At 40.0% G+C, this 14,986-nt stretch overlaps 1 protein-coding gene across 1 annotated transcript; it reads left to right on the forward strand.

Annotated features, from left to right (window-relative positions):
* The first annotated feature begins 11,872 nt into the window (after positions 1–11,872).
* LOC104237141 (uncharacterized) lies at positions 11,873–12,688 on the forward strand. The gene has a single exon (XM_009791229.2). It carries the CDS (start codon positions 11,873–11,875, stop codon positions 12,686–12,688), a length of 816 nt encoding a protein of 271 aa, XP_009789531.2.
* Positions 12,689–14,986: the final 2,298 nt, after the last annotated feature.

The following is a 14,986-nucleotide window of genomic DNA, read 5'->3' on the forward strand; positions in this document are numbered from 1 at the left end:
CATGCGAAGTGAAGCCGGCAGACTTCCTCGAAGGCCGAGCACACTCCTGTTGGTCTAGCCCCCTCGACCTGGAAGAATCGACCTCAGTCAAAGCATGATCACTCGGAGGAACCACCGCTCCAGAACTGAAGACTTCAGGAACAGCAGGCTCGAAGGATGTTTCCTCCTCGAAGACGCGGACCCGTTTAGCCCCGCTAAAAGCTTTATCGCACTGCGAGTGTATATCCCGTTTATCACCATCGTCCCTTGGCTCGGAAGCCGACAACTACCCCCTCTCCGGAGGAGCACAGCCTCGCCCCTAGGGACCTTCTGATACCTATGACGGTAAGGTAAGTACATGAAAATAGGAAAATGTCATCTCAAATATATGAAGGCCAAAGTAAAAGTAGCGTACGCACATACCTTGGTATCTCACTTCTCATCTGCCCCGGGACACAGCTCACCACCTACGCTCGTCGCAAGTTGAATGGGTCGGCAACCTCCGGACCCAGCCAGGCAAATCAGGAACTTCGCCTGGCACCCACAAAGTTGCTGCAGAAAAAGAGGAAACCTAATTACTAAACCGGCTTTCGCTACAAGAAAATCTAAGAAAGCACGAGACACTCCACTCACGCGCGTAATTCTATTCCTCAGGAAATGGCATGAGTTCCACGGGGATAATGTCAGTCGTCCGGACTCGGACAAATTGACTGACCCACTCTGGACCCCCATCTTACTTATCATCAACAACAAAGGGCATAGACAAACGACACCGCAAGGTTAGCAGGCCTCGATGATGAAAGGGCTGGTACAGCCTGACAAGGTGACTAAGTGTGAATTCAAGCCCATCCTTCTCCGCAAAGAATCTCATCATCAGCACTACTCGCCAAAACGACGGATGTATCTGCGCCAAAGTAACCTGACACTTTAAACAGAAATTGAGCACGACCCTATTAAGGGGGCCTAGTGCGAAAGGATACAAGTACACGTTCAGGAATCCATTGGTAGGGTCCATGATATCCTCATCCGGGGAAAGCGCCTGCAACGCTACCCCCTCGCCTCATCCGTAGTCTCTCTTCACTATCTCCAGATGCTCCTCTCTTATCGAAGACATGGTCTTCAGAGTAAACTCCCATGGATCCTAAGAATTGGGAGTGGGACTCTCCCCTCCCTGCCGGGCAGGCCCCGAAGTGACAGTCATGACTATGGTGGAACTAGAAAACTGAAGTAGGAACCTACACGAACACTTTTGCGCTTAAGGTAACGAAGGACACGATGTGAAGGCGGAAGGATAGCTATCTAAACTAATGGGATCTTCCAAGAAGCGGGAGCCACCCCATATATATGTGGGGAACAACAATGATTCGCCTACCCAGGATAGGCCCCGGGAGGCCTACGGCTCTAGTACGGATCCCGAAGTGGTACCCGACCCTAAGGACCTCTATAGAAAGGAAGTTAGGCCCCGAGAAGATATCCGGCCTCGAAGGCTCCTCTCAAGAATAAAAGTAAGCACTTAAAGCTCTGTTCATGAGGGTTCGATCTCAGGACACCACCCGGCCATGAGCAACCTCTCCACAGGAACCCATTTACAATGCCTTAAAAGACTATCCACATCAAGTTCAAAGTAAATCTCCAGGTGCCTGAAGATGACCTTCACTCAGAGAGCGCCCTCGAAGATTCCAAGGTTCGATATGCCATCTTCGTGCGGTTCGAGGGTCCCGGCGATCCGAGTCTATCGGATCCCTTCAGGCTAGGTCCGAAGGACCACGATAGGCTTAGAAAGGAGCCATTTTCATCAGCTAAAAGCTGGAAAAAATATCGACGATCGTCAACAAAGGCATATAGTCAAAATCCCCGCAAACGTACAAGAATACACAAGGATGTGGCATATATCAAAGGCAGAAGTAAAGAAGATGTCCTTTTATTTCATAAATATTGGCTTACAACGCCCCCTGAGGATATACAAATACAAAAGCCCGCAAGGGGTCCTTACATGGAAATAAAAAAGCAAAGCAATGCACACACATGGTAGAAGCCTAGAGCCTAGTCTACTCTCGAAGGTCCACCTCCTGTAACAAACGTATCCGGGCATGCATCCTCAGAAGCCCTATCCCCGTCATCTGCACTAATATCCCCAAAGGATAGGTTGAGAAGTAGGAAGGGATGAAAAAAGACCATAGCCCACCAAAGGTCGAGGACCCTCTCTGGCCAAGAGAACCTCGGAGAGATAGCAGACCTGGCGAGCATCGGCCTCGCTTGCACGGTTAATTTGAATCCACTTCTTAGAACATTGAGCCATGTAAGCTACCAGCCCGGGGTAAAGCGCCACATCGAGCCGGGGTATGAAGGTGAGCAGCGGTGTATAATTCGAGCCCCCTTTTGAGTAGTGGTATATAGTCCGAAGAACTTTTTACAAGCGAGGAAAGTCAACCCCTGTATATCATCATCTCGAGCCAAGAGGGATAGTGACAGCAGACGTAACAACAACAATAATGATAGAACGTCATAATCATGCTCAACAAAGGGGAGCTTAGGAAAAAGGCCACAACGCGGCCTATCGGAACGCTGCCAAACAACCCTAAGACCATGAACTCCAAACATGGTGATCAATAATAGAGGAAGATGGCAAGGAGAAAGGGATGAATGAGCAGATGAAGACACTTGGACAGAAAAATAACGTCATAACGCCCCTATTTATAGGACATAATGACACGGTCATCAAGGCCTTTAGAAGACTAATCGGCAAATGCAATTACCGCGTTCTTGAAGAACCGAATCAATGGCGGTACTTTCACCTTGGAGAACGGGAATCGATGGTGCATTGAATGATGTCAAAAATACAAGTCCGTGGGATGTCCCAGTTATTGCAAAAACTCGCATCATAGGTTGCGTGATGTCGTCACGAGAAGCCCGAGGAGTCGGGTATCAGAGTCGTTTCCCATCACTTTGTTCTAAGAAATGCGGAGACTATCTGGATGCGGAAAAATCAGAGGGCCTAATTTCTTGCTATCAATTCACTTCAGAAGAATGTCTCAAGACCCCGAGGACGTGGAGTTGCGACCGAGTTGCCTCCCTCGGGGCTCATCGAGGCCCAAATCAAAGAAGACGAAGATCAAGTCTAGAGCAAAATAGGGAATTCCCAAGGCACACTGCTAAGTCTGACAGAGCCGGCCTACCCAGAGCCTGTATCGAGGCGTCGTGTCTAGCCGTCCATTCTCCATGCTTTTACAATTCATGTACGTTGTACTATAACGGTATTTCCCTCCTATATAAAGGGAATCCTCACCACTTTGTAGAGGGCTGATGCAACTCCAACTATTCTACACAAGATCAATAATATCTCTCTCTTTTCTCTCCAACTTACTCGCTCGAGGATACTCTTCCCATTTATTGCTTTCGTATTTGTTCTTCAGTAGTTGCTTGATATTGGCCATAAAGAGATTTCTTTAATTATATCCTAATTGTTATTCCCTTCCCGACTACCCCTGACAGCTTGAGCTCGAGCCTAGGCATCGACCTCGAGGCCTTTCATCAATTAGTCCAAGGCCCGGGTAGCAAGCCCCTCGGTTTGATTACTGCCCTATTTTAGCTTGTATTTTATCATTAAACTTCATATATCTAACATTCACTGCTCTAACAACTAGCATAAAAATAGATCCCGTATTGTTAGAGTCTCATTTACAAATTTAATTGTTATTACTATTTTCATGGTAAACATAGATCAACTAATTAATGCCACTGCAGGACATGAATTGTTATGTTTTTTAGATGCATATTCAGGGTATAATCAAATAATAATGGATCTCATAGATGAGAAAAAAACTTCATTTATAACAGACAGGGGGACTTACTGTTACAAAGTAATGTCATTTGGTATCAAGAACGCTAGAGCCACATATCAAAGGTTGGTAACCAAAATGTTTCAAGAACATTTAGGGAAAATCATAGAAGTCTATATAGATGATATGCTGGTCAAGTCACAACAAGTAGGGGATCATATCCAACACTTGTCTGATACATTTCAGATTCTCCGTAAATTTAACATGAAGTTAAACCCTGAGAAATGTGCATTTGGAGTTTTGTCAGGTAAGTTCTTGGGATTTCTTGTTTCTAACCGTGGCATTGAAGTAAATCCCGCGTAGATTAAAGCTATTGAGGAAATTCCTGATACACTGATAAGTAAAAAAGAAGTACAGAGACTAACGGGAAGAATAGCAGCTTTGGAAAGATTTATTTCCAAATCATTAGAAAAATGCTTCAGTTTCTTTTCAGCTCTAAAAAAGCAGGATCAATTCGAATGGTCTGAAGAATGTCAACAAGCGCTTAAAATTTTGAAAGTATACTTGTCAAATTTGGTGTTGCATGCAAACCCAAAAGATGGAGAGAAACTACTTATCTACCTTGCTGTTTCAGAAGTAGCGATGAGTGTTGTGTTAGTTCGTGAAGACCAAGGTAAACAGTCTCCAATTTATTATGTTAGCAAGTCATTATTAGATGTTGAGACTCGGTATCCTCATCTAGAAAAACTTGCACTTGCATTAATTATGGCATCTAGGAAATTAGGACCTTATTTTCAATGTCATCCCATCTCTGTAGTAACTGCCTACCCCTACGTAATATATTACATAAACAAGATTTATCAGGTAGATTAGCCAATTGGGCTATAGAGCTAAGTGAATATGACATTATGTATCAACCTAGAACTGCAATAAAGTCGCATGTGTTAGCAGATTTTGTGGCAGATTTTAGCCAAGGGATACAACTAGAAGCAGAAAAAAGAACTACAAATATTCAATAGGTCTAATCCAGGAACTTGGACTTTATTTACTAATGATTCATCGAATGTGAAAGGGGCAGGTCTAGGTATTATTTTGGTACCACCTACGGGAGAAACCATACGACAAGCCATAAAATGTCACCCTATTACTAACAATGAGGCAGAGTATGAAGCTGTGATTGCAGGTTTAGAACTGGCACAAGAGCTTGGCATAGAACAGGTCGTCATCAAAAGCGATTTACAGCTCGTAGTTAACCAAATACTGGGGACTTATACAGCCAGAGAGGCAAGAATGCAGCAATACCTGGAAAAGGCACGTGATCTGGTTAGACAATTCCAAACCTAGAAATTCGTGCAGATACCAAGAGAGGAAAATGCCGAGGCGGATGCCCTAACTAATCTTGCATCTGCTACAGAAGTAACAAATGACGAAAATGCTTTTGTAATTTATTTATTTCATTCAGCACTTAATCAAGACAAAAACGAGGTAAATTTCAATAATTTAACTTGGGATTGGAGGAACGAGATTGTCACTTTTTTGCAGTACGGAATTTTGCCTGAAGATAAGAAAAAGGCTCAAGCACTCCGCAAAAAAGTTGCTCGATACTGTTTAAAGCAAGACAATCTTTATCGTAAAATATTTTGTGGTCCTCTAGCAAGATGCATCGGACCTTCTCAGACAGAGTATGTGATAAGAGAAATACATGAGGGTCATTGTGGAAATCACGCGGGAGGAAGATCTTTAGTAAAATCCATTATTAGAGCCAGCTATTATTGGCCAAAAATGGAAGAAGACGCGGAAAATTTTGTGGCTAAATATGACAAGTGCCAAAGATACGGTAACAACATGCATCGACATGTTGAATTATTACATCCGGTTATTGCACCGTGGCCTTTTATGAAATGGGGGATGGATATCGTGGGTCCACTACCCCAAGCCAAAGGCAAGGTAAGATTTCTGTTAGTACTCACTAATTACTTTACTAAGTGGGTAGAAACGTGAGCTTTTAAACATGTGCGAGAAAAAGAGGTCAGAGATTTCATTTGGCGAAATATCATATGTTGATTCGGTGTACCAAAGGAAATCGTATGTGATAACGTCCCGTAATTTATAGGCACACAAATCACAGAATTTTTTCAGAGTTGGCAAATTAAAAGGATTACTTCAACGTCTTACCATCTGATGGGTAATGGACAAGCTGAATCAATGAATAAAGTCATTATCAACAATTTAAAGAAAAGGTTGGAGGAATCTAAAGGCAATTGGCCAGAGGTGTTACCTGGAGTCTTATGGGCTTATCGAACAACCGCAAAAATAATTACGGGGGAAACGCCATTCTCACTTGTATACGGAGCTGAAGCCTTAATTCCAGTCGAGATAGGGGAACCAAGCACGAGATATACACAAGCAACTGAGGAGTTAAATGAAGAAGAGATGCGAGTAAACCTGGATTTACTTTAAGAAATGAGGGAAGCTGCATTAATAAGGATGGCATCACAAAAACAAGTTATGGAACGATACTATAACCGAAAAGCTCATCTCAGATAGTTCAAGATTGGGGACTTCGTACTCAAGAAAGTTTTCCAATCAACGAGGGAAGCTAATGCAGGAAAGTTAAGTCCAACTTGGGAAGGACCTTATAAGATTCACGGTATCGCAGGAAAAAGGAGCGTACGAACTAGAAACAATGGATGGAAAGATTCAACCTTAAAATTGGAATGATGTTCATTTGAAGAGATACTATTTCTAAGGAAAGGAAATACCCACGGGCAGGTACCCTCATTAATAACTTTTATTTTTGAATTATTAAAATTTTACTAACGATTTTAGATGATAGACAAAAAGCTAGCCCGCACTAAATGATGAATTACGACCTAAAAAGACACCTGGAAAGAACATAATTCCCGGTCTAGGATTACAACTATTCTGATAGAAATTTAAATGGGTTAAGCTGTCTTCATCTAAAATCGTACCTCCGAGTCCCGTATGTTTTTCCTTTTCAGGAAAAGGACCGCATGGAAGGAATAATCAAGTGCTCGAGATTTCATACTTCAAAGCTCAAACATTTGGAGGACTATATAATATACATATGATATATGTATAAAGAAGGCAAAGAAGACTGAAAACAATTAGAGTTCAAGTCAAGCCAAAAGTCTACTCATCAAATGTATCAAGTTCAGAGCAAAGTCACAAGCCAATAACACAAGCCAATCAAAAAACCTTCATATAGATATCAAAATCTTATGATGTCTAGGTTAAAGGCAGTATTAAGCCATGGGTTATTAAAAACCCCTTGAATTTTATTTCCTTTTTGCAAATCTGTTGTAAATAAAATAGTTACGAAAAAGTTATAGAAGATATTTAAATACATGTAATATGTTATTTAAACTTGACAAAGTTCAAATAAAAACTTTATCAAAGTTATTTCAAGAAGCATGTGTGTTCCTATTTCTTTTTTTGTATATTTACACTATTATGAAGTTGAGACGTCTTCTTCATTAAGTGTCATATATAAAATGGCCCTCTTTTATAATTTTATGTCTCATTCAAAGATACATGAAGTTAGTAAAGCATTTTATAATAAAATGCAAAAAGGGTAAGACGGAAATCCATGAAGTAAAACAGCAAGACCTTGAATTTATTTAATGAAACAAGGCAAAAAGAGTAAAACGGAAGCTCAAGATAATTAAGTTGAAACAAAAACTTTATAATATTAAGACTAAGTCATTAACTGATTGTCATATTTTTACAAAATGCTCCGAAAAGGTCTGGGGACTTGTCATTTCCAAAAACTGAACCCCCAAATGGGACCAGGGGTAAAACCATATTCCACCAAGAAAAAAAAAGAAAGGGAACTTCATAAACTTTCACTGGAGAGAAGAAGAAGAGTCTAAAGCAGCATCATCAGCAGGCTCGATTTGATTTGAAAGAGCTGGGACATCTACCTCGCCTACATTAGCTTCAATATACTTAGGAGTATTAGCCATAGGAGAAGAAAATATTTGGTCATGCTGAGTTTTCTCAAAGGTTTCCTTTATCTTAGCTAACTCAGCATCCAAATTAAAAACTTTTTGGCTAGCCTCCACTAGAGTATCATGGCGAGTATTTAAGATAGCCCAGCTCACTTCAATAGCAGTTTTGTCCTCGAGAGCTTCATAATCCTTCTCCCATTAATCAATCTCATTTTTGAGTTCTTCCTTCTCGGCCAAAGAAGCATCATAAGAGGATTGCAAAGGGGCAAGTGAACTTTTCAAAAATCTAACCTTATCAGAAGATACACGAAGATCCTCTTGGGTCTGGGTTTGGGTCTGAACATGTTCACCTGTATAAACTTCTTTTTCGCTCAGCAAAGCCTCTAATCTCTTCACTGGCCTTGGAGAGTTGTTCGGAAAAAAGATGTCTCAAGGAGATTTTTATCCTTGCCAGCCTGATTGGAAGAAGCCTTCTCAACTGCTAGCTCTGATACCATGACTGTTAGTTGCTGCTCTAAGTTACACTTGCTTTCTTCTAGAACTTCCATCTCAAGTTGTAGACTTTTGTATTGCTCTTTCCAATTGTCTGCCTCAATTTGATAATCAAGCATTAACTGCTCCGTATGAGAAACCCTCTTCATCATCTCTATGCCAATAAGATTGATCTAAAATAGAAGAAAGGGGTAAGAACCTTAATATAAAGAGAAGACAATGGAATAAAGTGTAAACCGGAGCAAATACCTTCAGTGACGATTGCACTATATCATTCATCCAAGTCAAAGAGTTGTCACTCTCAAGCTTGGACTTTTCGACTGGACCGATCAAAGGTTTCAACCATATGTCAGCCCGACCTGGCTTTTTCAAAAGATTACCATCGGCAGGGACCTCAATGGTAATCTGCTTCATCGCTCTACTTCCACTCGAAGAACCAACCTCAGTACAAAGGACGGTAGTAGTGGGAACTGAAGAGAAATTCATAACAGCTTGGGGTGAAGTAGGAACAGTAGCAGAAACAACTGGCAAAGAACGCACCACAGGAATAGGCCTTCATCAGAAACTAAATCCAAATTCTCACTATCAAACCCACGAGAAAAAAGCTAATCATCAGTGTCATGAGCTGTCGCAGGAGTATCATCATTAGAGCTCACCAAAGTGGCTTCAACAGGCTCGGTTATGGGAACAAAATGGGGAGGAGTTGCTTCATCATCTGAAAAGACGTGTCTTCTGGCCCGCGGCCTTTTAACCAAGGAACTTCCATCCTATTCCTCCTCCTCCTCAGAATCATGGGTTGCATCAGCCTTCCTTTTCGATGAAGAACTCAAGATTATCTCTTGAGCTCTTTCCAAAGAAACTCTAGAAGCCGCAACTGCTTCAACACTTATACCACGTATAGGAAACCCTGATAAAAAGAAGGGTCAAATAAATTCTAAGGTAAAGATGAATGAAAAAATGAGAAGGAGGGGGTTAAAGCATTTACCATGAGTTTTAACCTTCCAACCAAACCTATGTGAAAGATTTTTCCAAGATCTACCTTCCATCGGAGCAATAGTCAATAACTTCTCTACCCAACCATGGAAATTAGGAATCTCATCAACAGTTCCCATGATTGCTGAAAAAAGGGAAAGTTAAACAACTGCAGGAAAAATAAACCCTTTAAAATAAAAATAAAAAAAGGAAAATTGCAAAAGTAAACTTACGTGCAAAATTCCACTTTTCAGGGAATGGTACATTTTCTTCACCTACTAAACCAATAGTAGAGGCATCAACTAATGTGGTATACCAGCCACGGTCCTTGTCATCCTCAGGACTAACTAGCACTCTCTTACTTCTCGCCACTAAAGTGAAGATCCCATGTCGGAAAAGCTTGGGGGAGTAGAGATGGATCAAATGGAAAAAGTAAAAGGCAAATTAGCCAACCTTGTTAAGTGCCTTAAACAAGCAACAGCCCTCCACACAATGGGGCTAATCTATCCTAGACAAATGTTGAAAAAATGACAAAACTCAATGATAACAAGATCAATGAGGGGTTTTAAATTCAGCGTAAGGGGGTATGTATACACAAAAGAAAACCCGGTCAAGTAAGATGTAATTCTTTAGTTTGCATTAGGAATTATAATAGGGAAATCAGATCTCCAATGGCATTCCCTACAAACAACAGAGATCAAGCCTTCGGTGATTTGAAAAGGGTAAACATCAGCACGATCTAAAGAAGACATAGAAGAAACTTGGTTTCTAATCGACTCTCTATCAGCGTAAAAAGATAGTTCAGTAGGGACAATTTCATCTACTAAAGGCTCATGAATGGGTTCATTAGAGTCTTTACTTCTAGATGAAGGTCTATGGGAAAGAGAACCCCTAGTTCTAGAAGGAGGAGTAAAACTCACTGGAGGTAAAGAAACACCCCGTATAAATGAAGATCCTAAACTATGCAATCTTCCTCCTCTTCTGCTTCTAACAGGAGCAAGAGGAAGTTCATCAACAATGGGGACTCTTCGAGGATTAGGGTTTGAAGAAGACATGGCAGTATGAGGAAGAAGAAAACAAGAGTGAATATTCTAAGATAGATAACTTTTTATGAGAAAGACAAAGACAAAAGCTATATTTATACTGAGAAGCAACCGCCAAAGAAAAAGGTGTAATGATGGAAACGTCATGATGGAAACTATCACTTCGTAATTGATGAAGCCGCAAAAAGCCCTAAAAGACGCTGAAGAGTTGCAGAACCAATCGGAAGATGCCACGCACCACGAGCATTAAATGGAAGTAACATATGAAGAGTCAGTTCAAAAAAAGGTATAATGGCGGAAAAAATTCCCGCTTTAATGAGATCCACTTACCAAATATTCTATTGATGAATAAATAGCAAGTGAGGGGACTATCTGTATTGGGAAAAATCAAGTTAATATATCGAATTAATTATGTGCTGAGATGTCATGACACGTGGATCAGTAAAGGAATGACAGTTGGCGAAGAATAGTTGAAGAGGCATGAGCTCTAACAGGCACGGGCAAAGATCTAAGAAAACCAAAAGGAATAGGTGCTCGAACCTCTTGATAATTTGAAGAGGCATCGGAAGAATGAACCTAAATAGCAAAAGAGTATAGATATGTATTATTGGTAGTTAATGAGCATTAATTACGGAAAATGTTATAGAATTTGTATTGAAACAGTTACGATTGCCAATTATAACGTTACATTAAATGTCATTAATTATCCAAAATGACTCCATTATGGAAGGAAAGAAATGTATTACTTAGAAATAACTATAAAAGGTGAGGAATGAACATTTGTAAGGACATGAAATACTATTGGAATATACTGATTTACTTTGCTTTCTATTCAGCTATTATCTACATCAATTATTCCTATTCTATTTTATTATCAGTAACCCGAGTTCTTCTAAAAATAAGCTTTGACTAAAATCCTTATTTTTGGTTAAACACTCACGAAGGGAGTGCTAACATGGTATTCTCTATTACCTGAAAATTCTATTGATTCTTTTGATGAGCTTGCAGATTCATTTATAAAAGCACACTCGGGAGCTCAAAAAGTTGAAAAAAGAATGGAAGACATTTTCAAAATAAAACAAGGAGATACGAAGTTGCTCAAGGAATTCATAGACAGATTCCAGCATGAAAGGATGATGTTGCCACGTGTACCTGATAATTGGGCGGCTATGGCTTTTGCCAGTGATCTGAATGAAAAAAGCTCTGAAGCTACGAGGAAACTCAAAGAAAGCTTAAGAGAATTTCCTACAACAACTTGGATTGATGTTTACAATAGATACAGCACAAAACTGCGGATAGAAGAATATACTATCATTCAATCTCGGAAAGATGAAAGAGTAAGTTCAAGACGGGCTGAAACTGAAAAAAGGTCCGGTAAAAATAGGTACGAACCTTATATGGGACCGGCAGGAAGGGATTCACGTTCAAAATTGGAAAACCCAAGGTGTGATCCTAGATCAAGGGATAGAGAATCAGGTTCATCGTCAAGATTCGGAAAGGAGCGAAACATATGAGATACGCAAGACGATTACAGAGGCTCAAAAGAAAAAATTGGTTGCTACAGTTGTAATGTTAGCACATCCGAGTTGGTGGCTGTTTTAAAAAGCATGGAGATAAGGTATGGTTGCCAAAATAAATGAGATCAAATCCAAACAGGAGAAATCCCGATTTTTTGTGTGAATTTCACAATGATCACGGTCACAAAACAACGGATTGGAGATTACTACAAGGTGAAGTAGAACATCTGTTAAAGCAAGGGTACTTAACAGAATTTTTTAATGAAAAGGGAAAGCAGGCGTATATGAAGAATAGGCAAGAACCGCTGAAACCTGCATCACTAAAAAGAACGGTTAATGTCATAAGTGGAGGGGAGAAGATCAATGGCGTAACATGCACGGTAGCAAAGAAGGTGTCAAAAATCACAGTCACCCACGGAAAGCGAGTTCATCAAGTTTTGGAAGAAGACAGTATAATATTTGATGATACAGATGTAGATGGAGTGATGACCCCACACAATAATGCACTGGTAATATCTTTACTTTTACATGACACTAATGTAAAGCGAGTTTTGATTGATCCAAGTAGTTTTGTGAATATCATTCTGTTGAGAGTGGTAAACGAGATGCAAGCCAATGATAAGTTGATACCCAAGGCACGAACCTTGTCTGGTTTTGACAACTCGAGCTTCGTAACAAAATGGGAGATAATAATCACCACATTCGTAGAAGGAGTAGTCAAAGACACCAAATTTCAAGTGATAGAAATGGATATGACTTACAATATAATTCTCGACAGACCATGGATTCACGAAATGGATGTTGTTTTATCTACCCTACATCAAGTTATCAAGTTTCCTTCACAATGGGGAATACGACAAATCCGTGGTGACCAACAGGCTTCTCGAAGCATTAACTCAGTAGCAGACTTAAGCACGAAAAGCGACAAAAAATAGCAATTATAGAATTCAGTTAAGGACTTAGCAACGCAAGCTTCAACTGTAAACAGACAAACAGATATAGACTCAAGGCCCGATACTATTCAAGAACCAAAAGAAAATAAAAACATAAAAACAACAATCGAGGAACTGGAAGTTGTGGTATTGTTTATACATTGGCCGGACAGAAAAGTCTACATTAGAGCCAATCTCAACCCGAAGATGAAAAGTAAGTTAATTGGATTTTTAAAAGCTAATGCAGATTGTTTTGCTTGGTTGCATTCAGATATGATAGGTATACCTCCGGAGGTAATGACCCATAAGCTGAATGAATATCCAACATATCCATATGTGAAACAAAATAAACGGAAGCAAGGGTCCTTCAAGAATCAGGTAATTCAGGATGAAGTACAAAAGCACTTAAAAATTGGGTCTATTTGCGAGGTAAAATATCCTGATTGGTTATCTAATACGGTAGTAGTGCCCAAAAAGAATGGTAAGTGGCGAGTTTGTGTAGACTATATTGATTTAAATAAAGCTTGCCCTAAATATTCTTTTTCATTACCGCTCATAGATCAACTAATTGATGCTACTGAAGGATATGAGCTATTAAGTTTTTTAGATGCCTATTCAGGATATAACCAGATAAAGATTGATCCTCTAGGTGAGGAAAAACTTCATTTATTACAGACAGAGGGACTTACTGTTATAAAGTTATGTCATTCAGTCTAAAGAATGTTGGTGCCACGTATTAGAGGCTAGTGACCAAGATGTTTCAAGAACATTTAGAAAATCATGGAGGTCTATATAGATGATATGCTAGTCAAATCACAACAAGCAGGGGATCATATTCAACACCTGTCAGATATGTTTCAGATTTTCCACAAATTCAACTTGAAGTTAAATCCTAAGAAATGTGCATTTGGCGTGTCATCAGGTAAGTTTTTTGGGATTCCTTGTTTCTAATTGTGGCATTGAAGTAAATCTTGCACAGATTAAGGTTATTGAAGAAATACCAGATATACTCACAAGCAAAAAAGAAGTGCAGATGTTGACAGGTAGAATAGCAGCGTTGGGAAGATTTATTTCCAAATCATCAGAAAAATGCTTTAAGTTCTTTTCAACCTTGAAAAAAACAAAGACAATTTGAATGGTCTAAAGAATACCAACAAGCACTCAAAAATTTAAAAGCATACTTGTCAAATCCACCATTGCTAGCCAAATCGAAGGACGGGGAAAAACTACTCATTTACCTTGCTATTTCGGAAGTGGCAATAAGTGTCGTATTGGTTCGAGAGGACCAAGGTAAACAATCTCCAATTTACTATATTAGCAAGTCTTTATTGGATGTTGAAACTCGATATCCTCATTTAGAAAAATTTGCACTAGAATTAATTATGACATCTAGAAAATTAAGGCCTTACTTTCAGTGTCATCTCATCTCTATTGTAACTGCCTACCCCTTACGTAACATATTACCTAAACAAGAGTTATCAGGCAGGTTAGCCAAATGGGCTATATAGCTAAGTGAATATGACATCACATATCAACCTAAAACTGCAGTAAAGTCACAAGTTTTAGCAGATTTTAGCCCAGGGATGGTAGCAGAAGTAGAAAAAGAACTGCAGGTATTTAACGGGTCTAATCTAGGTATTTGGACCTTATTTACTGATGGCTCTTTAAATGTAAATGGAGCAGGTTTGGGCATTGTCCTGATCCCACCTGCGGGAGAGATTATACATCTCTGATAGCTCTTTGACTTCGCCGGCGCAATGTGTACCGAAGAAAGGTGGCATGATCGTGGTTGCAAATTTGCAAAATGAGTTGATTCCTACCAGGACCGTCACCGGGTGGAGGGTATGCATGGACTACCGCAAGTTGAATAAAGTTACCCGCAAGGATCACTTTCCATTGCCTTTTCTTGATTAGATGTTAGATCGACTTGCTGGGCGTGCCTTCTATTGTTTCTTGGATGGGTATTCTGGATACAACCAAATCTTGATTGCTCCGAAAGATTAGGAGAAGACCACATTCACTTGTCCATATGGCCCCTTTGCCTTTTCTAGGATGCCTTTTGGGTTGTGTAATGCATCGACTACATTTCAGCGGTGTATGATCGCCATTTTCACCGATATAGTGGAAGATATTTTGGAGGTGTTCATGGACGACTTTAGTGTTTGGGTTGATTCAATTGAGGAATGTTTGAAAAATCTTGATAGAGTGTTGGCCCGTTGTGAAGAAACCAATCTTGTTCTTAATTAGGAAAAATGTCACTTCATGGTTGAGGAGGGCATAGTTCTTGGGCATAAAATTTTA

The sequence above is a fragment of the Nicotiana sylvestris genome, chromosome 2 (genome assembly GCF_000393655.2).
Source record: "Nicotiana sylvestris chromosome 2, ASM39365v2, whole genome shotgun sequence".
In the NCBI taxonomy this organism is placed as follows: Eukaryota; Viridiplantae; Streptophyta; class Magnoliopsida; order Solanales; family Solanaceae; genus Nicotiana; species Nicotiana sylvestris.